Source organism: Ornithorhynchus anatinus, chromosome 14 (assembly GCF_004115215.2).
Source record: "Ornithorhynchus anatinus isolate Pmale09 chromosome 14, mOrnAna1.pri.v4, whole genome shotgun sequence".
NCBI classification, from domain to species: domain Eukaryota; kingdom Metazoa; phylum Chordata; class Mammalia; order Monotremata; family Ornithorhynchidae; genus Ornithorhynchus; species Ornithorhynchus anatinus.
The window spans coordinates 31,817,025-31,842,704 of record NC_041741.1 but is presented as its reverse complement, the minus strand read 5'-3'; the positions used below and the strand labels follow the sequence as shown (position 1 = coordinate 31,842,704).

Here is a 25,680-nt window from a genome sequence, read left to right as displayed (position 1 = left end):
GGAAAATGGAGATGAAGACTGCGAGTCCTACGTGGGACAACCTGATTAACCTGTATCTACCCCGGCGCTTAGAACAGTGCTCGGCACATAGTAAGCGCTTAACAAATACCAACATCATTATTATTATTAAAACGGGGAGACAGACAACAAAAGAAAACAAGTAGTCAGGCGCATAGTAAGTAGTAAATGCTATTACTATTATTATGATTCATTCAATAGTATTTATTGAGCGTTTACTATGTGCAGAGCACTGTACTAAGCGCTTGGAATATACACATCGGCAACAGAAAGAGACAGTCCCTGCCCTTTGACGGGTTTACAGTCTAATCGGTACAATCTATTATGCTGATGACAGAAAAGCAGCGTGGCTCAGTGGAAAGGGCCCGGGCTTGGGAGTCAGAGGTCATGGGTTCGAATCCCCACTCTGCCCCTTGTCAGCTGTGTGACTGTGGGCAAGTCGCTTCACTTCTCTGGGCCTCAGCGACCTCATCTGGAAAATGGGGATAAAGACTGGGAGCCTCACCTGAGACAACCTGATGCGCCTGTATCTACCCCAGCGCTTAGAACAGTGCACTGCACATAGTAAGCGCTTAACAAATACCAACATTATTATTATTGTTAAAATGGGGATGAAGACTGTGAGCCTCACGTGGGACAACCTGATGCCCCTGTATCTGCCCCAGCGCTTAGAGCAGTGCTCTGCACATGGCCCTGATGCCCCTGTATCTGTCCCAGCGCTTAGAACAGTGCTCTGCACATGGTCCTGATGCCCCTGTATCTGCCCCAGCGCTTAGAGCAGTGCTCTGCACATGGTCCTGATGCCCCTGTATCTGCCCCAGCACTTAGAGCAGTGCTCTGCACATGGCCCTGATGCCCCTGTATCTGCCCCAGCGCTCAGAACAGTGCTCTGCACATAGTCCTGATGCCCCTGTATCTGCCCCAGCGCTTAGAGCAGTGCTCTGCACATGGTCCTGATGCCCCTGTATCTGCCCCAGCGCTTAGAGCAGTGCTCTGCACATGGTCCTGATGCCCCTGTATCTGCCCCAGCGCTCAGAACAGTGCTCTGCACATGGTCCTGATGCCCCTGTATCTGCCCCAGCGCTTAGAGCAGTGCTCTGCACATGGTCCTGATGCCCCTGTATCTGCCCCAGCGCTTAGAACAGTGCTCTGCACATGGTCCTGATGCCCCTGTATCTGCCCCAGCGCTTAGAGCAGTGCTCTGCACATGGCCCTGATGCCCCTGTATCTGCCCCAGCGCTCAGAACAGTGCTCTGCACATAGTCCTGATGCCCCTGTATCTGCCCCAGCGCTTAGAGCAGTGCTCTGCACATAGTAAGCACTTAAATACCAACATTATCATTATTACTAAAATGGGGATGAAGACTGTGAGCCTCACGTGGGACAACCTGATGCCCCTGTATCTGCCCCAGCGCTTAGAGCAGTGCTCTGCACCTAGTGCGCGCTTAACAAATACCAACATTATCATTATTATGACTCTGCCTGGTCTCCTCCCTTCCTCTCCCCCCCCCTTTTTCCGTTCGCACTGGCGGAGACGGAGAAGATTGTCCCTCCCCGGACGCCGTAACCCGCGTCCCCCCTGGTGGCTGGAAAGGGCGGCGGTCGCTTTAAGGAGAAATGGAGCCCCGATTGAATCGATCAACGGCCCTAACGGTTCCGAGGGGGGGCGGTGGCGGCCCCACTTCCGGGTCCGCTCGGGGCTCGGCTGGGGGCGCCTGGAGCGCGGGGCGTTTGATTGGGCGGCGGCGCCGCGGCCCGTCGAGGCCCGGGAAAGTTCGTTGGCGGCGGTTTCGACGCCATGGCTTTCGCCCCGGTAAGGAAGGGAGCCGGGCCGGACCGGAGCGGGGGGCTGTTTGTGTGGGAAGGAGCGGGAGGCGGGGGCCGACGGCGGCCGCAGCCCCTGCAGGGCTCGGCATCGCTTCGACCAAGCTCGACCCGTCGGCCCGTTGCCATGACAACGCGGCGGCCGCCCCGTCGGGGCCCGGGAGGTGGCGCTGGGGCGCCCTCCCCCGGCCAGCCGACGAACTGCAGCCCAGGCGGGACCGTCCTGTCTCTTCTCCCTCCACCCCTTTTAATAATAATAATAATGATGATGATGATGTTGGTATTTGTTCAGCGCTTACTATGTGCAGAGCACTGTTCTAAGCGCTGGGGGAGAAGGGTCATCAGGTGGTCCCACGGGAGGCTCCCAGTTAATCCCCATTTTACAGATGAGGTCACTGAGGCCCAGAGAAGTGCAGTGACTTGCCCACAGTAATAATAATGTTGGTATTTGTTAAGCGCTTACGATGTGCAGAGCACTGTTCTAAGCGCTGGGGGAGATACAGGGGAATGAGGTTGTCCCACGTGAGGCTCACAGCCTTCATCCCCATTTTGCAGATGAGGTCACTGAGGCCCAGAGAAGTGCAGTGACTTGCCCACAGTAATAATAATGTTGGTATTTGTTAAGCGCTTACGATGTGCAGAGCACTGTTCTAAGCGCTGGGGGAGATACGGGGTCATAAGGTTGTTCCACATGAGGCTCACAGTCTTCATCCCCATTTTGCAGATGAGGGAACTGAGGCCCAGTGAAGTGACTTGTCCACAGTCACACAGCCGACAAGTGGCAGGGCCGGGATAATAATAATAATGTTGGTATTTGTTAAGCGCTTACTAGGTGCAGAGCACTGTTCTAAGCGCTGGGGGAGATACAGGGAAACGAGGTTGTCCCACGTGAGGCTCTCAGTCTTCATCCCCATTTTACAGATGAGGGAACTGAGGCCCAGAGGAGTGAAGGGACTTACCCACAGTCACACAGCTGACAAGGGGCACAACTGGGATTCGAACCCATGACCTCTGACTCCCAAGCCCGGGCTCTTTCCACTGAGCCACGCTGGTCTGACAGTATTTGTTAAGCGCTTGCTCTGTGCAGCGATAATAATGATGGTATTTCTTAAGCGCTTACACTGTGCAATAATAATAAGGGTATTTAAGTGCTTACTCTGTGCAGTAATAAATATAGGGGCATTTGTTAAGCGCTTACTCTGCAGTAATAATAATAATGCTACTTGTTAAGCACTTACTCTGTGCAGTAATAATAGTGGCATTTATTAAGCGCTTACTCTGTGCAGTAATAATAATAATGCTATTTGTTAAGCGCTTACTCTGTGCGGTAATATACCTATGTGTTAAGCACTTACTCTGTGCGGTAATAATGCTATGTGTTAAGCGCTTACTCTGTGCAGTAATAATGCTATGTGTTAAGTGCTTACTCTGTGCAGTAATAATAATAATGCTATTTGTTAAGCACTTACTCTGTGCGGTAATACTGCTATGTGTTAAGCGCTTACTCGGTCGTAATAATAATGCTATGTGTTAAGCGCTAACTCTGTATGGTAATAATAATCCTATGTGTTAAGCGCTTACTCTGTGCAATTCATTCATTCAATAGTATTTACTGAGCGCTTACTACGTGCAGAGCACTGTACTAAGCGCCTGGAATGTACCAATCGGTAACAGATAGAGACAGTCCCTGCCCTTTGATGGGCTTACAGTCTAATCGGGGAAGACAGACATGAACAGTAGCAATAAATCATAATAAGGGTATTTGTTAAGCACTTTTTCTGTGCGATAATAATAATGGTATTTGTTAATGATAATAATAATGTTGCTATTTGTTAAGCGCTTACTATGTGCAGAGCAGTGTTCTAAGCGCTGGGATAGACACAGGGGAATCAGATTGTCCCACGTGGGGCTCACAGTCTTAATCCCCATTTTACAGATGAGGGAACTGAGGCACAGTTAAATGACTCGCCCACAGTCACACAGCCGACAAGTGGCAGAGCTGGGATTCGAACTCATGAACCCCGACTCCAAAGCCCGTGCTCTTTCCACTGCGCCACGCTGTTAAGCACCTACTCTGTGCCAGGCACGTACTAAGCGCCGGGGCAGGCACAAATCAGGTTGGACACGGTCCCTGTCCCACAGGGGGCACACAGTCTCGATCCCCATTTTCCAGATGAGGGAACTGAGGCCCAGAGAAGTTCAGTGACTGGCTTGAGGTCACACAGCAGACAAGTAAGTGGCAGATCCAGGATTAGAACCCATGACCTGCTGACTCCCAGGTCCTTGCACTCTCCACTAGGCCACACCTCTAGTCTCCTCTGATCTTCCCTCTCCTCCCTCCACCCACCTGCCCGCCGGACCGAGTCGCGGATGCCCGCGTGGCACCCGCACAAGCCAGCGCCTCTCAAGGATGCCCTGGTGGCGCCCTCCGCCCCGCCTTCTGCCAACACTGCCCAGGAGCCTGCCAGCCTGAGGGGAATCAATCAATCAATGACTTTAATTTAATCATGGCATCTGTTAATCTGTAATCATGGCGGGGCGGACATCATTCATTCAGTAATAATAATAATAATAATAATGTTGGTATTTGTTAAGCGCTTACTATGTGCCGAGCACTGTTCTAAGCGCTGGGGTAGACACAGGGAAATCAGGTTGTCCCACGTGGGGCTCACAGTCTTCATCCCCATTTTACAGATGAGGGAACTGAGGCACCGAGAAGTGAAGTGACTTGCCCCAAATCACACAGCTGGCAAGTGGTATTTATTGAGCGCCTACTACTAATAAGGTTGGTATTTGCTAAGCGCTTAACAGGCGAGGCGAGGTCACTGAGGCACAGAGAATAAATCATCATAATGTTGCTGTTTAAGCGCTTACTACGTGCAGAGCACTGTTCTAAGCGCTGGGGTGGATACAGGGTCATCAGGTTGTCCCACACGAGGCTCACAGTTAATCCCCATTTTACAGATGAGGTAACGGAGGCCCAGAGCAGTGAAGTGACTTGCCCACCGTCACCCAGCTGACAGGCGGCAGAGTCCAGGATTCGAACCCACGACCTCAGATTCCCAAGCCCGGGCTCTTTCCACTGAGCCCCGCGGCTCCTCTATGTGCAGAGCACTGTACTAAGCGCTTGGAATGTACAAGTGGGCAACGGAGAGAGACCATCCCTGCCTAATAACGGGCTCCCAGCCTAAAGCGGGGGAGACGGGCGGCAGAGCAAAAGAAAAACAAGACAACATCATCGGAGATGAAATGCAATTCAATAGGATTTATTGAGCGCTTACTATGTGCAGAGCACTGTACTAAGCGCTTGGAATAAAGAGAATCAAGAAGGGGGGGGGGGTTGTATACCTCAAGAACAAGCAGCGTGGCTCCGTGGAAAGAGCCCGGGCTTGGGAGTCAGAGGTCATGGGTTCGAATTTGGGCTCGGCCACTTGTCAGCTGTGTGACTTTGGGCAAGTCGCTTCACTTCTCAGTGCCTCAGTTCCCTCATCTGGAAAAAATGGGGATGAAGACTCTGAGCCCCAGGGGGGACAACCTGATTCCCCTGTGGCTACCCCAGCGCTTAGAACAGCGCTCGGCACATAGTAAGCGCTTAACAAATACCGACATTATTATTATTATTATTCACAAAATAAAGAGGGTGATAAATAATATAGAGAAATGAGCACAGGGCGGAGGGGAAGGGGGAAGAGCAGAGGGTGGAGGGGGAAGCAGAGGGAAGGGGCGGCTCAGTCTGGGAAGGCCTCCTGGAGGAGGTGAGCCCCCAAAGGACACAGATCCAAGGGCGGGCGGGGAAAATAAAGCACCACCACCCATCCCACCCCGTTCCTTCAGGCCCCCTTTCAACCCCGGGGCAGAATCCTCCCCGACAGCTGCAACTCTGGTGACATTAAAAGAGGGGGGCCCCCCCCTCCCCCGGGCTGGGAGTCTCTTGTCGAAGTAGGGAGGCCTTTTTTCTTTCTTGTTTCTTTGGGGCGCAGCCCGTTGGCAATAAAACTCCCCACCCTCCCGGCATTACGTGGCTCAGTGGAAAGAGCCCGGGCTTGGGAGAGGTCATGGGTTCGAATGCCGGCCCCGCCACTTAGCTGTGTGACTGGGGGCAAGTCACTTCACTTCCCTGGGCCTCACTCAGTTCCCTCATCTGTAAAATGGGGATGAAGACCGTGAGCCTCCCGTGGGGCAACCTGATGACCCTGGATCTGCCCCAGCGCTCAGAACAGTGCTCTGCACCTAGTAAGCGCTTAACAAATACCAACATTATTATTGAGTGCCAGCTGTGTGGCTTTGGGCAAGTCACTTCACTTTTAGAGAAGCAGCTCGGCGGAAAGAGCCCGGGCTTGGGAGTCAGGGGTCATGGGTTCGAATGCCGGCTCTGCCCCCTGGTAGCTGTGTGACTGTGGGCAAGTCACTTCACTTTTAGAGAAGCAGCGTGGCTCAGTGGGAAGAGCCCGGGCTTGGGAGTCAGAAGTCATGGGTTCGAATCCCGGCTCTGTCCCTTGGCAGCTGTGGGACTGTGGGCAAGTCACTTCACTTCTCGGGGGCCTCACCTGTAAAATGGGGATTAACCGTGAGCCTCACGTGGGACAACCTGATGACCCTGGATCCCCCCCCCCAGCGCTTAGGCCAGCGCTCTGCGCATAGTAAGCGCTTACCAAACACCAACATTATTATGATTTATTCTCTGCGCCTCAGTGACCTCGCCTGTAAAATGGGGATTCACAACAGTGAGCCCCACGGGGGGGCCACCTGGTGACCCTGTATCCACCCCCAGCGCTTAGGCCAGCGCTCTGCGCATAGTAAGCGCTTACCAAACACCAACATTATTATGATTTATTCTGTGCGCCTCTGTGACCTCGCCTGTAAAATGGGGATTCACAACAGTGAGCCCCACGGGGGGCCAGCTGGTGACCCTGTATCCCCCCCCCCCCCAGCGCTTAGGCCAGTGCTTGGCAGATGGTAAGCGCTCACCCCATCCCACCATTAGGATGAGCAGGATGGGATGGAGGCGGGAGGGGTGGGTGGCTTAAAAACCCGGTCTCCTGCCCAGGAGGACCCCTTGTTGGGGAGGCGGTTCAAGGGCCACACCAAGGCCGTTTGCAGCGTGGACTTCCACCCCAACTCCAAGCAGCTCGGTGAGTGGCAGGGTCCCGGGGGGTGGGGGGTGCACGGAGGGGTGTTGGGGGAGGTGGAGGGGTGTCGGGGGGCGTGGAGGGGTTTTGGGGGGGGTCCCTCCCCAGGCCGCCCCGCCCCCTCCCCCTCCCCGGCCCCTCGTTGGGGAGCGGAGGCCCGGCAGGCCGGGGCGGAGCTTGGCTTGGGGGCCGCCGGGGGAGTGTCTCCGTGCGGGTGTGTGGGGGTGTGTCTGAGTGTGTCTGTGAGAGGGGAGCGGGGAAAAAAGTTGTTAAAGCGCGCCGGAGGAGGAAGCGCTCAGAGGGGGAGCGGGGGCTGCACCGCCGGGACCGGCCGGGACCCGGACAAGGACAAGGAAGGGATCGGGAGCAGGACGGGACCAGGATAGAGACGGGATCGGAAGCAGGACCGGCCAGGGCCCCGCCAAAGTTTGTTGGCCGCCGCAGCCCCGTCCCTCCTCCACCCCGCGAGTCCGGAACTGCGCCCCGACCCATCGCCCTGCCCTGCCCTGCCCTGCCCTGCCTGCCCTGCCCTGCCCTGCCTCTGCCCTGCCCTGCCCTGCCCTAAGCGCTCGGCTCCCCGCCCCGGCCATGAGGATGCGTCCGGCCGTCAGGTGGACCTGGGTGGGCAGGGGCTGCCTCCTGCTCGGCTGTCTGCTGGCGGCCTACGCCGTGCTGGAGCTGTCGGGGTCGGCCCTGCGCGCCCCGTCGGGGCTGGGGGTCGCCCGTCGAAGGTGGGCGAGGCCCCCGACCCCCACGGGGGAGAAGGACGAGGACCTGTCCCGCCCCCTCTACCAGAAGGGCCCCCCCGAGCCCCGGGCCCCGGGCGAGTGGGGCGAGGCCACCCGCCTGCAGCTCCGAGGCGACGCCAAGAAGCGAGAAGAGGAGCTGGTGGAGAAGTACGCCATCAACATCCACCTGAGCGACCGCATCTCCCTGCACCGCCGCATCCGAGACCGGAGGATGCCCGAGTGCCGGGCCGTGACCTACGACTACCGGCGGCTGCCCACCACCTCGGTGGTCATCGCCTTCTACAACGAGGCCTGGTCGACGCTGCTGCGGACCGTCCACAGCGTGCTGGAGACCTCCCCGGCCGTCCTGTTGAAGGAGGTCATCCTCGTGGACGACCTGAGCGACAGACCCTACCTGAAGGCCGAACTGGAGAAGTACGTCAGCGCCCTGCAGAGGGTCCGCCTCGTCAGGACCAACCGGCGGGAGGGCCTGGTCCGGGCCCGCCTGATCGGCGCCACCTTCGCCACCGGGGAGGTGCTCACCTTCCTGGACTGCCACTGCGAGTGCGGCCCCGGGTGGCTGGAGCCGCTCCTGGAGAGGATCGGCCGGAACGAGACGGCCGTGGTCTGCCCCGTCATCGACACCATCGATTGGAACACCTTCGAGTTCTACATGCAGACGGGGGAGCCCATGATCGGGGGATTCGACTGGCGCCTGACCTTCCAGTGGCAGACCGTCCCCGAGCGGGAGCGGAGACGCCGGCGGTCGAGGATCGACCCCATCCCCTCCCCGACCATGGCCGGAGGGCTCTTCGCCGTCGGGAAGAAGTACTTCGAGTACCTCGGGACCTACGACATGGGGATGGAAGTGTGGGGGGGCGAAAACCTAGAGCTGTCCTTCCGGGTGTGGCAGTGCGGGGGCACGCTGGAGATCCTCCCCTGCTCCCACGTCGGGCACGTCTTTCCGAAGCGGGCCCCGTACGCCAGGCCGAGCTTCCTGCGGAACACCGCCCGCGCGGCCGAGGTGTGGATGGACGGGTACAAGGAGCACTTCTACAACCGGAACCCCCCGGCCAGGAAGGAGTCCTACGGGGATCTGTCGGAGAGGAAGTCGCTGCGGGAGAAGCTCAACTGCCGGAGTTTCGACTGGTACCTGAAGAACGTCTTCCCCGGTTTGCACGTCCCGGAGGATCGGCCCGGCTGGCACGGGGCCGTCCGCAGCGCGGGGATCTCGTCGGAGTGCTTAGATTACAATGCCCCCGAGCACAATCCCACCGGGGCTCGCCTGTCCCTGTTCGGGTGCCACGGGCAAGGGGGCAACCAGTTCTTCGAGTACACGTCCAACAGGGAGATTAGGTTCAATTCCGTGACCGAGTTGTGTGCCGAGGTCCCCCGGCAGAAGACCTTCGTCGGGATGAAGGCCTGTCCCAAAGACGGGTCCTCCGTCCCGGAGAGTATCGTTTGGCATTTTAAAGAGGACGGAACTGTCTACCATCCGCATTCGGGACTGTGCCTCGGCGCTTACCGGACGGCCGAGGGCCGGGCGGACGTACAGATGAGGACCTGCGACTCCGCGGATAAGAACCAAATCTGGAAGTTCGAAAAGTAGTTTGCCTCTTGTAGGTGGACGGCGACCCGAAGGACCGCGGGGCCACGTCCCCCGACAAGCTCCGGCTGTTCCGTGGACACCTCCTGCGGCCGGGAGGTGGATCGTCGGAAACTCGGGCGACTGAGCTGGGAGTCTGACCCAGTGACTTCTGTCCGGTCACCGTTCAGCAGCCTCCGCTGTCTTCCTCCTCGCCTCCTCCCCCCCCCCCCCCCCCCCCCCGCTGCCTCGCTTTACCCTATCCCCCCCACCCCACCCCCTCGCCTTCCTCGCCCCTCCCCATCCAGGAGCAGAATGGTAAGGGGGAGAAGGCTGGCAAAGGGCACGAGGAACAGCAAGTCTATGACGGGGCAGAGGCCGGCGGAGCCGGTTCCTTTCGAGTGACTGGATCACTCGTAGCCCGATGGCCCCCTGACCCGCGCTCTCTGGTTATCTCTCACCCACGGCCGGTCACCACCGCGGTTCCTTTCCTCTCTTCGTCGCTGCCGATCACCCTTATGCCCTCCCCTTGTCCCCTCTGACATCTGACGGATCTTTAAGACCGGATTTCAACTGAAGTATCTCTCAAATGCTGCGTTCGGTCACCTCTTTCCACCGAAACGGGGCGGGGGGGGGGGGGGGGAGACCTGTACCACCTTTTAACAGTGCCTTAGGAACTGACTGAAGTTTTATTTTCGTAAGAGGTCTGACCTCGTGGTCGATTGCACCCCCCGTGTCTTCCTCCGACCCTGTCTGAAAAATCCGTCTACCTATCCTGAAGATGCGTAAACGTTGAAATGCAAGAATTAAGGTCCTTCAGCTCCTACTCAGAAGCGCGCATTCGAGAACGGCGCATTTATATGATAATATGAGTTCTTATATTTTCTAAGCATTTTATATTTTACCTTTTTAAATAAAATAAGGAAATCAGGTGAGTTTGGAGAAGTAGACTGAAATCCCGAACTGGCTAGGTAGGCCGTTTATTATCGTCGGACGCTAGTTGAATTATAATCACTGGGAAAACACTTTTGATACTGTTATGGAATTTTTTGTTTTTAATGTGCAATCTAAGGATCAGAGAGTTGGAAAAATATACCAACGCTTTGAGTTAGTGGGTCTCGAAATTGTTCGTTAAGACGTCGGTCGAACGGAGGTCTTTATGCTCTTAAATGCAGGTTGGCGTTTCGATAGGGAAGAAAATCCTAGATTTTATTGTAGTGCCTAAATTTCCAGCGGCACCATTTCCTCATTACCCGTCCTTAATGTCTGTCCTCGAGGGCCTTAATGCATTGCCCAGCACTCAGGCGCTCAGTAGATACTTTCGCTGATGGTGTCGAGTAGCGTTGGTCTGTCTGAAGATGGGATGCTCAGTCATCTGAAGTGGACACGGTGGAGTCGGGGAGAAAGTTTGTCCCAGGTGCATTTACTTCCAGACTGTGAATTTCAAGGCCCGCCCAGCTTCAGCCAAAGGGCGGTGTGATCATTTAGGAAAATGAAGTATGTTTCGTGCACTATGTAATTTTAAATAATTTTTCAGCCTGGCCTAGGTAGCACTGTTGTTGAACAGCATACAAGCCAGCCATGTTGAAAATGAAAATGAAAGGGAGTGTGTGAGGGCGCTCACGTATGTGTGTTTGCTGAGGGGTTTTTTCCTGTATTTTTTTTCTTTTCCACTGTGAGCTGAGCTCAGTTAAATACGTGAGTTTAACTTGGGACAGCATAGGATTTAGTTGGGTTTTTGACTCACGTGGCTTGACAGTTGATAATGGACTTTTTTTTAGGTTTTTAGTTTAGTGGGTTTTTTTGAGGGGGAGCGTTTTTTTGCAAATTGTACCTGAATGAACCTTTTGGGTTATGACCAAGAAATTTTATCCAAAATAAAATTGATTGGTAACAGCTGGTTGAAGATGGCTTTTAACAGTTGACTCATGTACAAATCCAGTTTTACTCATAGTCTAAAGTTAAAGTCAGAGTAAAAGTTGTTCTTGGTTACTTTACATAGACACGTGGAAAATCAGATGCTGAAAAATTAACTCATGAAATGTATATTTAAAGTTTACTCTAATACTAATTAATGGGGGAGGGGAGGGAGATTATAAGGATGGCAAATTACTGATGTGAGAAAACTGACAAAACTTTACAAGAAAAAAGTCAGTTGATTATTTTGTTTTCTGCCTCTTGAAATAAAAAAAAACGAGAGTTGTCCGTTTCTGCAGACTGGCTAACAATACGATCTGCTTATAAATGCAGCTTCTACCTGCTGAACGACATGGTATCTTTGGCGGTTATTTTTGACCTACCACTGATCCTGTGTTAGTCAGGGTCCGATGGATCAGTTGCAGACTATCCAAGGATCTTGCTGCTATTTCCCTCTTGCTGCCTTGCCCTTTTGGCCGTCGTACTAATTGTTTGCCAGGGTAGAATAAGGTGAAGCTCAGGAGGATTTTTCTGCTCATTCATAGCTTTGATAACAGGGTTAGCGGGCGGTATGGTTGAAACAGAGTTCTTAAAATTTTGGAGTTTTCTGTGAATTTTCATTATTCCTCCTGTTCCTGGCTCTGCCAGGTTGTGAAATCCCAGAGGACGTGGGGTCGCCTCTCCTTCCACCATACTCGCTGGGGTGCTGGGAACAGTGCTCTGCCAACAAGAAGAACTCAGTAAATGCCCTGGGTTATTAAAAGTTCCTTCTGGGTGGGGAACGTGTCTTCCAATCCTGTGGGGTTGTACTCTCCCAAGTGCTCGGTACAGTGCCCTGCGCACAGTAAGCGCTCAATAAATACCATTGATTGATTACAGCGTTAGCCCTCGGATAAGAGGGCTCGTAGGGGCATATCATAAACCGACAGACCCACGTTTCTCAACTGGCAGAGCTTGCTTGGGCTCAGTTGCAATTCATGAAACTTTAATTTTGGTTTTCGGAGTCCTCTGGAATACTGACTTAAGTGTACTGCAGGGCTGGAATTCTGTCTACTTTGTGCACTGAAGGTCTTTTGTATTCCCCAGATGAGGATCGTTTCTGTTACTGATTTTTGTGGGAGGAAAAACAAAATAAATCCACCTGCTTTTTCCTAATTCAGATATTTTTATCTACTGTTGAAGAACTACCTTTTTCTGAGCGCGTTTGGTTGCTACGCGTAGACTTTAACAAATGGGCAAATTGATTCTTGAATGAAGTGGGTCTCCAGTTCTTGGATTGGTAATTCATTTGAAACAACCATAACACTAATTGTTCACCCTAAAGGTTGAAAAAGCCAGCAGGTATAAAAAGTATGTCTGAGAAATTCCGAGATACTGGTTTACATTTACTATTGAGAAGTCTTTCGGAAAGGAGCGATATGATCCATAGGGAACCTAGTGGACAATCGATTTGTTCCATAGGGAACCTAGTGGACAGTCGTACTCGTTAGGGTCTCTTAGATTGGATCTAAAAGAAGTAGATCCTTTGTTTCCCAAAAACCTGAAAACTTATCCCGACCACTCATAGTGGGGTCTTTTTTTATTATTATTATTATTATTATTATTATTACGGTAGCCGCTAAGCGCTTACTAGGCGTCAAACGCTGTTCGAAGTGCCGGGTTAGGTACAAGATACTCTGGTTACCGTTCCTGTTCATCATGGGGCTCACAGTCCAAGTAGGAAGGAGAACAGGGATTGAATCCCCATCTTGCCATCAAAGAAACTGAGGCACAGATCAGTTAAGTGACTTGCCCAAGGTCACACAGTAGACAAATGGCAGAGTCGGGACTAGAACCCAGGCCCTCTGGCTCCCAGGCCTGTGCTTTATCCATTTCCCGTCTCATTGAATGTCTCATTCCAATTGGTGAGAGTCTAGTGAAAAAAACTTTGTAGGATGGAAAAATATTTCCAATGAGAAGGGGGGGTGTTTTTCGTACCAAGCTGATTATTTCATGGTTTTCATTCCAACTTGCCTCACTTTAAAACTGGCGGGAAAGAGAAGGGGGAAATCCTTGCCATAGGCTTTCTGGAAAGCTAGCCCCGAAAAATCCTGAGGTGGTTGTGCAGATGACTGAAAGATTATTTAGGCAGTCGTTAATAAGCATACGTTGTCTTTACCCTTCTCTCCCTCTCTTCCCCCTTTCCCTCTTCTTGGAAATCTTTCCATCATCCTTGCCCTCTCCTGTCACTCTCCTTTTCTCTTTGGTCGGCTGGCCTCTTTTGTTCTCTTCTCCAATCCTCTCTGTGTCCTTGACCTCCAGTTTCTAATGATGACGGTGTTCAGCCAAGCACTGGGCTTAGAAACCAGATAATGAGATCGGACACAGTCTCCTTGCCATTTGGGGATCACAGTCTCTGCCTCTGTAGATAACTTTCCTCTCCAATTCTGCCAGTCAAGGTCTCTGACTTTGTTTTAACCCTTTTGCTGTGTTTCTTCTCTTCTCTTAAGTAGGTAGGTGAAAGCGAGGCCAGTTTTTCCTCCTACCCGGAGTAAAACTGCCCGTCGTTCCCCACCCCTTCTTAAAACTCACTCCCTCACTTTACTCTCTCTCACTGTCATTCCCGTCCCGAGTGCCCAGTGCTTAGCGCAGGCTGTACACCCAGGAAGTGCTCAGTAATGGCTCAGTGGAAAGAGCACGGGCTTGGGAGTCAGAGGTCATGGGTTTGAATCCCGGCTCTGCCACTTGTCAGCTGTGTGACTGTGGGCAAGTCACTTCACTTTTCTGGTCTTCGGTTACCTCATCTGTAAAATGGGGATGAAGACTGAGCCTCACGTGGGACAACCTGATGACCCTGTATCTCCCCCAGGGCTTAGAACAGTGCTCTGCACATAGTGCGCTTAACCAATACCAACATTATTATTATTATTACCATTGATTAATTGAGGTCCATTTGGCTAAGGAAGAAATGCCACAAAAGGGCTCTGGCTTCCTCCGTCACCATGGCAAATTGGCAGGGGCATAGATTGGCAACTCTGCTTTAACAGATTCCTTTTATTTGCGGCTGACAGCACGAAGGAATTCATCGGGGAGCTAGAGGAGCGGCTCAGAAGCCAAGAAGGGAAGGACAGATGCTTGCTTCTCTTTGAAAGGTTCAATCTACCTTCCTCTTTTGTTATCCTTGAAAACGTGTGTCCCTGGAAGGGGAGACCAGAGTCAGGGCCAGGGAAGGTTCAAGACTGTATAACCCCTTGGTCACCACTCTGGCAAAAGGGACTTGCTTCCCGTCCAGAGGGAGGGCCAGAAGACACAGGACATGGATATTGGCAGGGCCGGGAAGAGAATGCACATACACCACCTACTTCCCACCTACTGGGCCTGCCTTTCCTTCAAGGGATGTCGTTATTCACCAAATTACTTAGCATTTTGGGGCACACAGAAACCCCAACCCCCCCCCCCCCCCAAGCCTCTAATGACCTATGTCTATTGATTTCTCTCCCCACAAGATTGCTGTTCTCAAATTTCCCCTCGGGTGGGACTCATGAGAATCCCTTATCAAAGAGTTGGGCATAGTGCATAGTGTTTGGCCTGTAGTAAGCACTTAATAAATGCCCTCATTATTATGAGAAATAGTTTCCAGAGGCTGAACTGAAATTAGTGGCTTGAAAGGGGTGCCCTTTTACTCAGGACACCTGGCTAATAGGCACTGTGCTCTGACGTTTCTTGGTCTGCTTCTAAAGGGCATGTGCCCGGCAACCTCTTTGATTCTTCCTGGACAGTACGATGGCCAATCGCTCTCATCGGGTTCTAGTCCTACATCTTACTCAAGAGATTCCACTGTTGCATGAAGATTCATTCATTCAATCGCATTTATTGAGCTCTCACTGTGTGCACAGCACTGTACTAAGTGCTTGGAAAATCCAATTCGGCAACAGAGACAATCCCTACCCAACAACGGGCTCACAGTCTAGAAGGGGGAGACGGACCACAAAACGAAATACTGCAGTGGTTTCCATCAGGATTTTCTGCTGGAAATATAATTATTGGGCTTTTTTCATTTTCCAAATCCCACTTGACACTGTAGTTCATCCTCAGATTATCCTGAGTTTGGGAGGGGCAGGTGCTATTATTCTCGTTGTAAGGGAACACAGCCAAGTGACCTGCCCGAGTCCAAGAGTGGATGAGTGCTCCAACTGAGATTTGAAAATAACCCTCCGGACAGCTCAAGGCTAATGCTGCTCAGATACATGATGTCCTCATGTAAATGTATGCAAAACTGGATTTTGAATGCATTTGTGTTGGCCTTCACAGCTAAAATTGAATTTTGTTACCCTTGAGGTGATACTTTCTTGTCTGCCTTTTTTGCCTTTTCTGGAGTTGTACCAATCCTCTGTCATTCATGAAAAATCATCTCACTGCAGGATAAAGATGAGTGAGGGTGGGAGGATGAGGCATCCAAAACTCGACTAGACCTCAATTTGAAGACCCCTGGGATAGTAGATGTCTTCTAAACGATGGGCTAAGGAAGGAAAGAACCTTTACCTTCTGAGTGAATTGGAGCACTTAGTACAGTGTTCGGCACACAGTCAGCGCCCAATAAATGACTGATTCGTTCATTCATTCAGTAGTATTTATTGAGCGCTTACTATGTGCCGAGCGTTGTACTAACCACTTGGAATGTACAATTCTGCAACAGATAGAGACGACCCCAGCCCATTGACGTGCTTACAGTCTAATCGGGGGAGACAGACAGACAAAGAAACGAGACAACTTAATCACGATAAAGAAAATCAAGGGGATGTACACCTCACTGACAAAAAAAAATTGGGCAATAAAAATATATACAAATGAGCACAGTGCTGAGGGGAAAGGAGAGGGGGAGGAGCAGAGGGAAAGGGGGGAAAGGGGACTTAGCTGAGGGGAGGTGAAGGGGGAGCAGAGAGGAAGCAGAGGGAAAAGGGAAAGCTCAGTCTGGGAAGGCCTCTTGGAGGAGGTGAGCTCTCAGTAGGGCTTTGAAGAGGGGAAGAGAGTTAGTTGAGACTAATTGAATTCTTTAAGTATACAGCTGGCTGAATGGATTTTTTTTTTTTTTAAGGAGTTGGGGGAAGGAGAAACACATGTTCACTGTGCCTTATCTAGAGCGCCATCAGTAAAATTACAATAAGATGTGTTATTCTTAAATTGTGTTCGGCTATGAAGCATAATAAAAATGTACAATTGGTGTGTCTTTGCCTGTGGTTCCTGTTAAAACCCTCTCCCGGAGTTCACGCATTCACTAGAACTACTGGTTCTAAAGAGAGGAAATCAGCCTCTTCTCTCAAACAGCAAAACCTTCCAACTGGTTTTGCTAGTCCTGCTCGTGATGCAATACAGACAGCTGCTGCCCATGTCCGCATTCGTCAAGGGGAACCGAATCACAGATAATCCACAAATTGGAACTCTCATTCAAGCACTTAAAAGCTCACACTCTCGTGTGCCACGTATCTGGGTGGTGACAGGTGTGGGTGGTAGGAGTAATAGGGAAAGCAGCCCCAAGACCCAGTTAGGTGGGGTTCTGGAAGCGAAGGGTAGGAATGGAGAGGGGCGAGCCCTGGGTATATGTGTCGGTGTGTATTCCAAATCCCCAACTTCCTCTTAAAATAAGCAACCGATGGAGGCGACCCAGAAATCCGGAGTCCCACAGCTTGGGAATGTTTTGATTCATAGACTTTGTCAGCGCTGGCTACTGAGGCAAAAATAAGGGAGTGGGATCTAGTAACGACTCTTTTTGACTGCCAATGTTGCTGTTCCTTTTTGCTCCCACCCCTTAAAAAAACCCCAAAACTTGCATATTTGGAGAGTTCTAATCCGGTATTGAATAGCGTATTGAGATTTTATTTTCCAGAGTAAAGTTGCAATTATTTCATTTTCTCCTCACAATATTCTCATTAGGTTGAAAATAGTACAGTTTCTTCGATATGTTCTTAAATGAATATGTTCTTAAATGAATTATATATTCATTTAATATATATATATATATGAGGTACTTGCATCAAAACCTAAAAATCTGTCTTCAGAGAAAACAATAATGAATACATGGGGAATTAGGATGACCTGGGCCCTGGGCAATGAGTGGTAAGAAATGTTTAGGTCCATCCCTGGGGAATAATGATTGTACCGGCACTTTTTCTGCAGGTCGTTGGCATGATCAAATAACCCAGTTGCTGCAGAGACCCTAAATTGAATTAGAAAGCTAGTTTTCGTGCTTACTAGATGGAAAATAGGTCACCACTTAATAAATGGGACTTGACTCAAATATTGCAGACCGATGTCTCTCTTCAGCGTGTAAAAATGAGTTAAGATTAACAGCGTCGTTTTTCGTAGGCTGAAAGTAGGAAGAGACCTGAGAGAGAAACTAATGCATCTGAAAAGACTTGGCCTGGACTATTTTAGTGCCTTGAAACCTTTTTCTTAATCACCAGAGGAATTTTAAAAGGTCAAGTTTCTTTGGTAACTCACCCTCTACTAGTGTAAAAATGAATTTTCTCAAGGCAGACTAGTCAACTTGGCTTTCGAATTTTTCCACTTCACCTTACCTTTCCAAACGGATAAGTAAGGTGATGAATTACATGTAACTTTGGCATTTCTTAATTATGTGCCGGTGTTTGTCTTGGGTGTGTTTTGGAAAGTAAATACTGAAAGCAAATTCCACGTTGGCACAGTTCTTTCAGGCCATTAGTAATGAAATAACTTTTATTTTAAGTACGGGAGGGTTTGGGGTAGCATAGGGTCAGGAAATAAGACACTGATGTTTCACAGCTCTTAGCAATTAAAAGGGATGGTAAATCTATTAAATGGATCTGCCCCACCCTCTTAATTTTCTCCTCTTTTCACCGCATTTGGGAAGATGTGCAAGAAAGGCACAAAGGCAGTGTCTACTACATTGAAACATTCTTTTTTCAATTTAGCTCTGTGAGACTACAGCATGAACTGTCTATTGTGGTCTTTATATAAATTTGAAAATAAATGATGAATAGTTATGTATCTTTTCTTAAATTAGCATCTTTCTGAGGTAATGACTTTTTTTTTTAAAAAAAAATCTCTTATTCTGCAGTTAGTTCTGATTTGGTTTGCAGATTTAGAGACCTTGGCTAAATCTGCAGTTGGAGTTGTAAAGTGGAAATTTTAAATGTAGGCATGACATTGGAATTTGAAGGCACTTCTGTTCTTTTTCAATGACACAAAACAGTTTGTTTTTAAACAGGGGAAAGGGTGTTGTCTGGATTGACCCCAAATCCTCAAGCCTCAAATTGGATGGAACAAGGAGAAGCAGCGTGGCCAATTGGATAGAACGCGGGCCTGGAAGTCAGAAGGACCTGGGTTCTAATTATAGCATTGACAAGTTACAGTTTCTTTTCAAACTACTCCCTGGTTAATCCAGGCACTTATCCTATCCCGCCGTGATTACTGCATCAGTCTCCTTGCTGACCTCCCCATCTCCTGTCTCTCCCCACTCAAGTCCGTACTTCACTCTGCTGCCCAGATGATGGTTTTGTTTTTTTTTAACAAAAGCATTCAGGTCATGTTTGTTTCTCCACTCCTCAAGAACCTCCATTGGTTGCCCACTTCACCTCTGCATCAAACAGAAAATCCCTACCAGAGACTTTAAAGCACTCAATCACCTTGCTCCCTTTATTCACCTCTTCCTTGGCACTTATGAACCTATCTAATTTATATTACTGTCTATCTGTACTGTATTTATATTAATGTCTTCCTCCCCCTCTAGACGGTAAGCTCATTGTGGGCAGGGGATGTGTTCGTTTATTGTTATGGTGTACTCTCCCAAGCACTAAGTACAGTGCTCACCACACAGTAAGTGCTCATAAATATGAATAAATTAATACATACTATAAAGAAGAAAAAACGACTCCCAGTGGCAAGAGGCTGCTGTGTTTTGGGGAGGGTGGGTAGATGTCAAAGTAGGTCTTCCCCTTTCTGTTTGCTGACTATAAACTGTGCCAACTCCCTTTTTTTCCCCCCACCTTTCACTCAATTCCCCCAACCGAGTTAAATATTTTCTTAACCCAGTTGCAGAGGTATAAAAATGTATCTGCAGGGAGATCCCAGATGCCTTAGTGGCAGGAGAAAATAAGGTTTCAGGCAGTTGGTTCTTTGGCTATAGCTACTGGGTGGACTGCAATTCCAATGAATATCTTGTAGCCGTCAGGACCTTGGCCTGACAACTGTGTGTTTGTGGGGGGAGGAAAGGGGGGCGTTGGGGTAGCTCCTCTTTAGGAGTATTATTTAGTAGTATTTATTAAGCGTTTGCTGTGTGCAGAGCACTGTACCAAATTCTGGAGAAAAAAAAAAAAAGCACAGAGAGGAAATTAGGCCCAGTCCCTGTCCCCCAGAGGGCTCACAGTCTAAAATTTAGCACCTATTGTGCTAAGGATTCTACTGCAGAATCCAGAGCTTGCCTGGGCCTTTCCTGCTGACTGACTGAATACCTGAAGGACCCTCCCTGAAGGTGGTAGCGATACCAGTGAGCCAGCAGCTGTGTTTCACCTGACTTCTTTTGGTGATAAGGGATGCTGTGGTCTTAGTACTGTGGTATTCCAGTCAAGGCCCCTTTAGTGTGTACTTATGGCTAAGTACTGTATATCTTTGTGGCCGAGGGAAGAGGGGAAGTGTCACGTGTGACCCAGGAGGAAGAGAGGCAGCCCAGGAAAAGATGGGTATTTCTTTTAGTTCTCTGTATACAAAATTTAAATGTAAATACTTTAATTCTTGAAGCAGGGCCAGACACAGCTTGTATGTTAGGATGGGGGCTGTACTTGCAAATCGCAGCTGCTCTGACCCTGCCTGCATTCCCAGTATTGACCCTCTGATCTCTTCAACTGACAACATTCCTAATGGGGAAGTAACTTAGTGTGGGGGGGTGGCCATCTACACTGAGTCTTAATAGCTGTTTTTTGTTTGTTTCTGCTAGCCTCAGCTTCATGTGACACCTTTCTCATGATATGGAATTTTAAGCCTCAGGCTAGAGCATTCAGATACGGTGGTCACAGGGATGCCCTGACCAGCGTACACTTTTCACCCATTGGAAACATGGTAGCATCTGCTTCACGTGACAGAACGGTTAGACTTTGGATACCTAAAATGTAAGTAGTCTAGGGGCTTTGGGAGAAGAAGGTATTTCAAGTCTGATGGTGGTTATTCCTCCATCCCTAGGCCCCAACTTGGACTTGGTGCAAACTGGGGATTCTCTATGGGGCCGGGGCTAGGCCCGAGTTTTTGCTTCTCTGTTGAGGCCCAGGAACCCAGTAGTTCTGAGTACTAAATCCTGGGATAAAAGCCCTCATTCACAGGGGAGAATGAGATCCCTTCAAACTCTGTCTAAAAACAATCAATTACAAAACAATATGGTACTTCGAGTTCAGTTTTTCTTGAAATTTTGCATCCTTGCCTGTATGCCGAGCTTTAAATAAAAACGTATTCCAGATCTTTTGATCTCTTTTGAAGGACAGATAAACTATGTGCATAGAAATTGCAGACTAGCCCTGTTGCCTCAGCAGGATATTTGCCTCTTTTGTATAGTTGAAAACAATGCCAAGAGCAGAAAATATAATGTTCACAAAGTCTCACAGAGTAAAATTAGGTTTCAGCAGTACCTCAGTTCTGATTTTTCAAAAAAAAAAATGTTGAATCTTACAAGCATCAAAATTTTGAGGCTGCTGTGCTGTGTGGAATAAATTTGATCTGCTTGCCTTTTCCACCTGAGATTATGGTCAATATCTGATTCTCCCAAATGAAACAGGTGGGCTTATCTCAATGTTTGAATGGAAAATTGACTTAACAAACTTAAATTTGTTAAGTGTGACTGTGTTGGGGAAGATCACAGAACTACAATTAATTCATTGACACTTTTAACACCTTGGTAAGACTTGCTCTGCTTTTTTGCCTAATGGAAACTGCAAGCATCCAAAAAAAGTAGCCGATGTCCTTCAAAATGTTATTTTCACCACTTGACTGTAAAACTGAAGACTTATTACTACAAATTTAGATGCTCTCTTTTGCTGCCTATGGTTCCTTATGTTGGAAATTTAATTTGGAATGCCAAGTGTCCGTGGTAGTGTAGAAAAACATGAAATTCTATTATTTTCCCAAACAGTTGTTTTAGAGTACTAATTATATTTGTCATATTTTTAGGTTGAATGTATAATCCTCACCCCTTTTAACCTTGTGACGTTTACCCACAGGAAAGGAAAATTTTCCGAATTCAAAACTCACACCGCCCCTGTTCGCAGCGTGAACTTTTCGAACGACGGCCAGTTTCTAGCCACGGCCTCTGAAGACAAATCGATCAAAGTATGGAGTATGCATCGCCAGCGCTTTTTATATTCCTTGTTTCAGCACACCAACTGGGTTCGCTGTGCCAAGTGAGTTCGAAAGATTTGCATCAGTAGATTTCTACCTGTCTGCTGCTTCAGCATGTTTTGTACATTTGGAGCTTTTCAAAACGGAGTTTTGTATGAAAGGCAAAAATGAAAGGAAAAGCATTTGGTAATCTACGCCATATTTTGGAGATTAAAGGAATGTAGATCTCGGTTTTTGAAGTTTCCAAGCAGTTGGTAAGGTGAAGTGCCTAAAACAAACCAGAGGCGTCAGTTCAATTAGGAGTTGAACTTCCTCCTGCCTATCCTTGCTCATCTCCCACTACAATCCAGCTCACCCTCCTCTCCTCTAACACTAATCTACTTACTGGGCCTCTTGCTATCAACTCCTTGCTCACGCCCTCCTCCATGCCTGGAACTCCCTGCCCCTTCATATCCAACAGATCACCGCTCTCTTCATCTTCAAAGCCCTACTAAAATCGTACCTCCTCCAAGAAACCTTCCCTGACCAACCTCTCATCTCCCCACCGTATTCTCTCTCCTCTACCCCCTGTGCATTTCCATTCGTATATCCTAGCACTTTGCTATCTCCCCCGGCGCCCCTGCCCTCCTCCTGCCAAAAACACGTAAGTGTCTACAGTCATTCTATCGTCTGTCTCCCCCACTAGATTGTACGCTCCTTGTAGGCAGTGTCTGTCAACTGTATTATACCCTCCCAGGCAGTGAGTACAGTCCTCTGTACAGAGTGAGTCCTCAGTAATTACCTATGATTGATGGTCCAGTTGGCCTAACAAATCACACACCAGAGAAGAAACTATTTCTCTTCCTTCTGCCCGTATTCTCTACTGGCATAAGCTTATTGTGCCCAGGTCAAGTTGAAAATTGCTCAGGCATCGGTGACGTCGCAGTCATTCACTGCCTCACTTCCCCGAACATCTCAAAAGTTTAGGGTGATTTTTGTAGATAATGTCCTGCCCCTAAATTTTGCCTACTTGCGATGCGGGCTGGGGTTGATATACGTTGAATGAAGGATGTGGCAAAGTGTCTAGGAGCTGTACATAAATGAGAAGGCCCTTTTGCTCACCTCATGTTAATACAAGGGAGGCCACGTTGTGGAAGTCACACAGCGTTGGATTTGGGTAAGAACTATTTGCAAAGTCCAGGTGGAGCTGTCATTGTGCTGCCTGGTGGCAGGAGGAGGATGCGGAGCAGGATGCGGCTACCATTTCTCTGGTACTCAGCAGGTGTGGAAGGTGTCTTCTTCTGGAACCCTGTGAGGAAGGACCATCTGCCCTTCAATTTGGGGGAACGCCAGGAAAAAAACAATTTGTGAATTTTCCGCCTATGAGTCGTTTTCTAATTATCTTATTCTTTCATCCTTTTTTACCCAATAAGTGGCCTTTGTACATGAACTTATCAAAATAGAGTTGTCAGGCACACAGTGGCATTTACTGAGAGTTTACTGTGTGCAGAGCATTGTACTATGCACTTGGGTAAGTACATTACAACAGAGTTGGGGGATCTGTTCCCTGCCCAAAACAACAGCCAGTTTCACAGTTTCATTCATTCATTAATTCATTCAGTAGTATTTATTGAGCGCTTACTATGTGCAGAACACTGTACTAAGCACTTGGACTGTACAATTCGGCAACAGATAGAGACAATCCCTGCCCAGTGATGGGCTCACAGTCTAATCGGGGGAGAAGATCTGATCGTCAATTAACGAGAGCAGATTGACCGACTCCATTCTAAACGCATCACCAGCAACTGGTCTGGATTTGGTCATCTCTCCCAGTTTTGCAGCTGCAATTACTCTGAATTCAGCTCTAGAGTTTTAACTATCTTAAAGTCAATGATTTAATAAATTGAAATGAACAATAAGCCTAAATATTGTGAGATTAAAACGTGGCTATGTGAAGACCCCATAACTGCATCTACATCTAATACACACTTGAACTGAAAACGATCAAATCAGATACGTACTCAATTTCGTATAACCGTTCTACGGTAAACTCAATGTGGGCAGGGGACATATCCACCAAATCTGTTGTATAGTGCTCTCCCTAACACTGAGCAACTGTACATAACTCTGCGCTCAGTAAGCCCACAATAAATACCACCGATTGAATGATTGACAGAAAACTTATGCTGTAATACTCCCGTGGCGTCCGATACCACAGAACTCTTCCCTCTGACACGTGTTGCGTTGTATTTCAGCAGAGGTGCATCGTCGGAAGAATGATTCTCATTTTTGCTTCACAGTCGATCCAGAATGCTTAATGGAACCTGTACTGTGGTGGGACTGACTGTACGAGGCAATAATCGGCAAAGCGCAGGCAATCATATTTACTGAGTGCTCATTGTGTGCAGAGCACTGTACTAAGCAATTGGGAGAGTCATGGGTTCTAATCCCAGCAGGAGTAACCTAGTATCCTTCTGTGGCAGAGTGATGCATCAGGGTAATTACGAAGGCTCAGGGCTTGGAAAGGTTGTGTTTTTTTTAGTATTCAGTCAATCTGTCAATTGTATTTATTGAGCATCTTCTGTGTGCAGAGCACTTTAAGCTCCTTCTAGACTCTAAGCTCCTCTTGGGCAGGGAATGTCTACCAACTCTGTTGTATTGTACAATAACTTGTCTGTACCCTAGCGCTTAGAGCAGCACTTGACACATAGCACTTAAATAAAGTCATTAAATTAATACTTAAAATAATAAGCGAGCAACAGAGTATAAAGACATATACAGAAATTCTCCAAGGATTAGTGAGTAATTGTGTTTAGGTGGAATGATATCCATTATTTATTTATATATTTATTTTTAAGTTTGTGTCGTCATCCCCCGACCCCCACCCCTCACCCCAACTCCCCAGGCTTTAAAACAGGGACTCACACAATCGATCCCCTCTTAAGCAGAGTGGTCGAGGGAGAGTGTCTGAATTTGGCATAAGGTAGCACAGAACTGGGACACGGTTTAAAAAAAAAAAAAGGTAGCACATAAGGCAGGATCTAATTAATGTGGGTTTTGGCATATCTTCCCTTGAACACCTGCTCCCAAATTGACCGTTTCAATCATGGCGTTCTAAAATCAAAGTTTTCATCCAGGAACTTTCTAACTGAAATCCATACACTGAATAGAAAACTTCCTAGTGATGGCCTTAGGTAAGGAAGAATGAGTAAGAAGCATAGGCAATCTGAAATCCCAATCTCAATCTTTTGCTTCACCTCTATGGTATTTATCCCCAGGTAATTGGGATGTAGAAAGGATGATCTTATCTGACAAATTCTGGCGATTCTTTTCCCCGAGTGCGGTTTTTAATTAGAAACCTGTGGGCTCAAAATATCTATTCACAGTTTGATACATAAATACTGATGTTATGGGCCCTGCTCTTAATTGAAATGGCTTCATTGTGTTTTCACAGATACTTTTATTAGAATTCCTCTTTTGTACTTTCCAGATTTTCACCGGATGGAAGACTAATAGCGTCCTGCAGTGATGATAAAACAGTTAAAATTTGGGACACAACTACTAAACTGTGTGTTAACAATTTTACAGATTATGAAGGGTAAGGCTCAGTAAAACCAATGGATGGCTCCCTTTTTGAATGTTTCCTAGGGGAGGGGGGTTTCACAAGTGGATTATGTATTATCAAGGCGCGAAGTTTTCTAAAATAAGTTGAAATGTCATAGCATTTTTCCATTATTTCTTTTAGGTTTGCCAACTATGTTTCTTTTAACCCTAATGGCACATATGTAGCTTCGGCGGGGTCTGATCATACAGTAAGACTCTGGGATTTAAGAACGAATAAGTTACTTCAGCATTACCAAGGTGAGGTTGTCTTCGGTATTATAACCCAGTGGTTTATAGTTTCTCCCACTTCCCCTCTCCCCACTAACCACCTCTAATTGTGTCTCTAAGTCCTTTTAATGAGCTGTGATGACAATGCTCCTGTCTGTTGGAGCAAACTAAGCACTAGCTTAAAAACAACTTCCTTGAGGGGCGTCAAACACTTTTTTTCTTGTTGATCCTTACAACATCCTACTGAAACTAAGTGACAAAAAGGGATAGGAATGCAGATGTAAATCTGTAAATACAGATGTATTCAGTGTAAATACGAATGCTTATATCCTTT

General features: G+C 48.5%; 1 protein-coding gene across 2 annotated transcripts in view; it reads left to right on the top strand.

Moving 5' to 3' along the window:
- The first annotated feature begins 1,742 nt into the window (after positions 1 to 1,742).
- The window catches only part of POC1B (POC1 centriolar protein B), a 52,703-nt gene continuing 28,765 nt past the window's right edge, over positions 1,743 to 25,680 (top strand). The window contains exons 1-6 of one of the 2 annotated variants that reach the window (XM_029078846.2): positions 1,743 to 1,831; positions 6,890 to 6,974; positions 20,149 to 20,320; positions 21,419 to 21,598; positions 25,006 to 25,113; positions 25,261 to 25,376. In XM_029078846.2, the coding sequence (XP_028934679.1) occupies positions 1,817 to 1,831; positions 6,890 to 6,974; positions 20,149 to 20,320; positions 21,419 to 21,598; positions 25,006 to 25,113; positions 25,261 to 25,376 (676 nt within the window). In that variant the 5' untranslated portion in view covers positions 1,743 to 1,816. The remainder of the gene's footprint in view (positions 1,832 to 6,889; positions 6,975 to 20,148; positions 20,321 to 21,418; positions 21,599 to 25,005; positions 25,114 to 25,260; positions 25,377 to 25,680) is intronic. The other variant, XM_029078847.2, reaches the window with a different exon arrangement.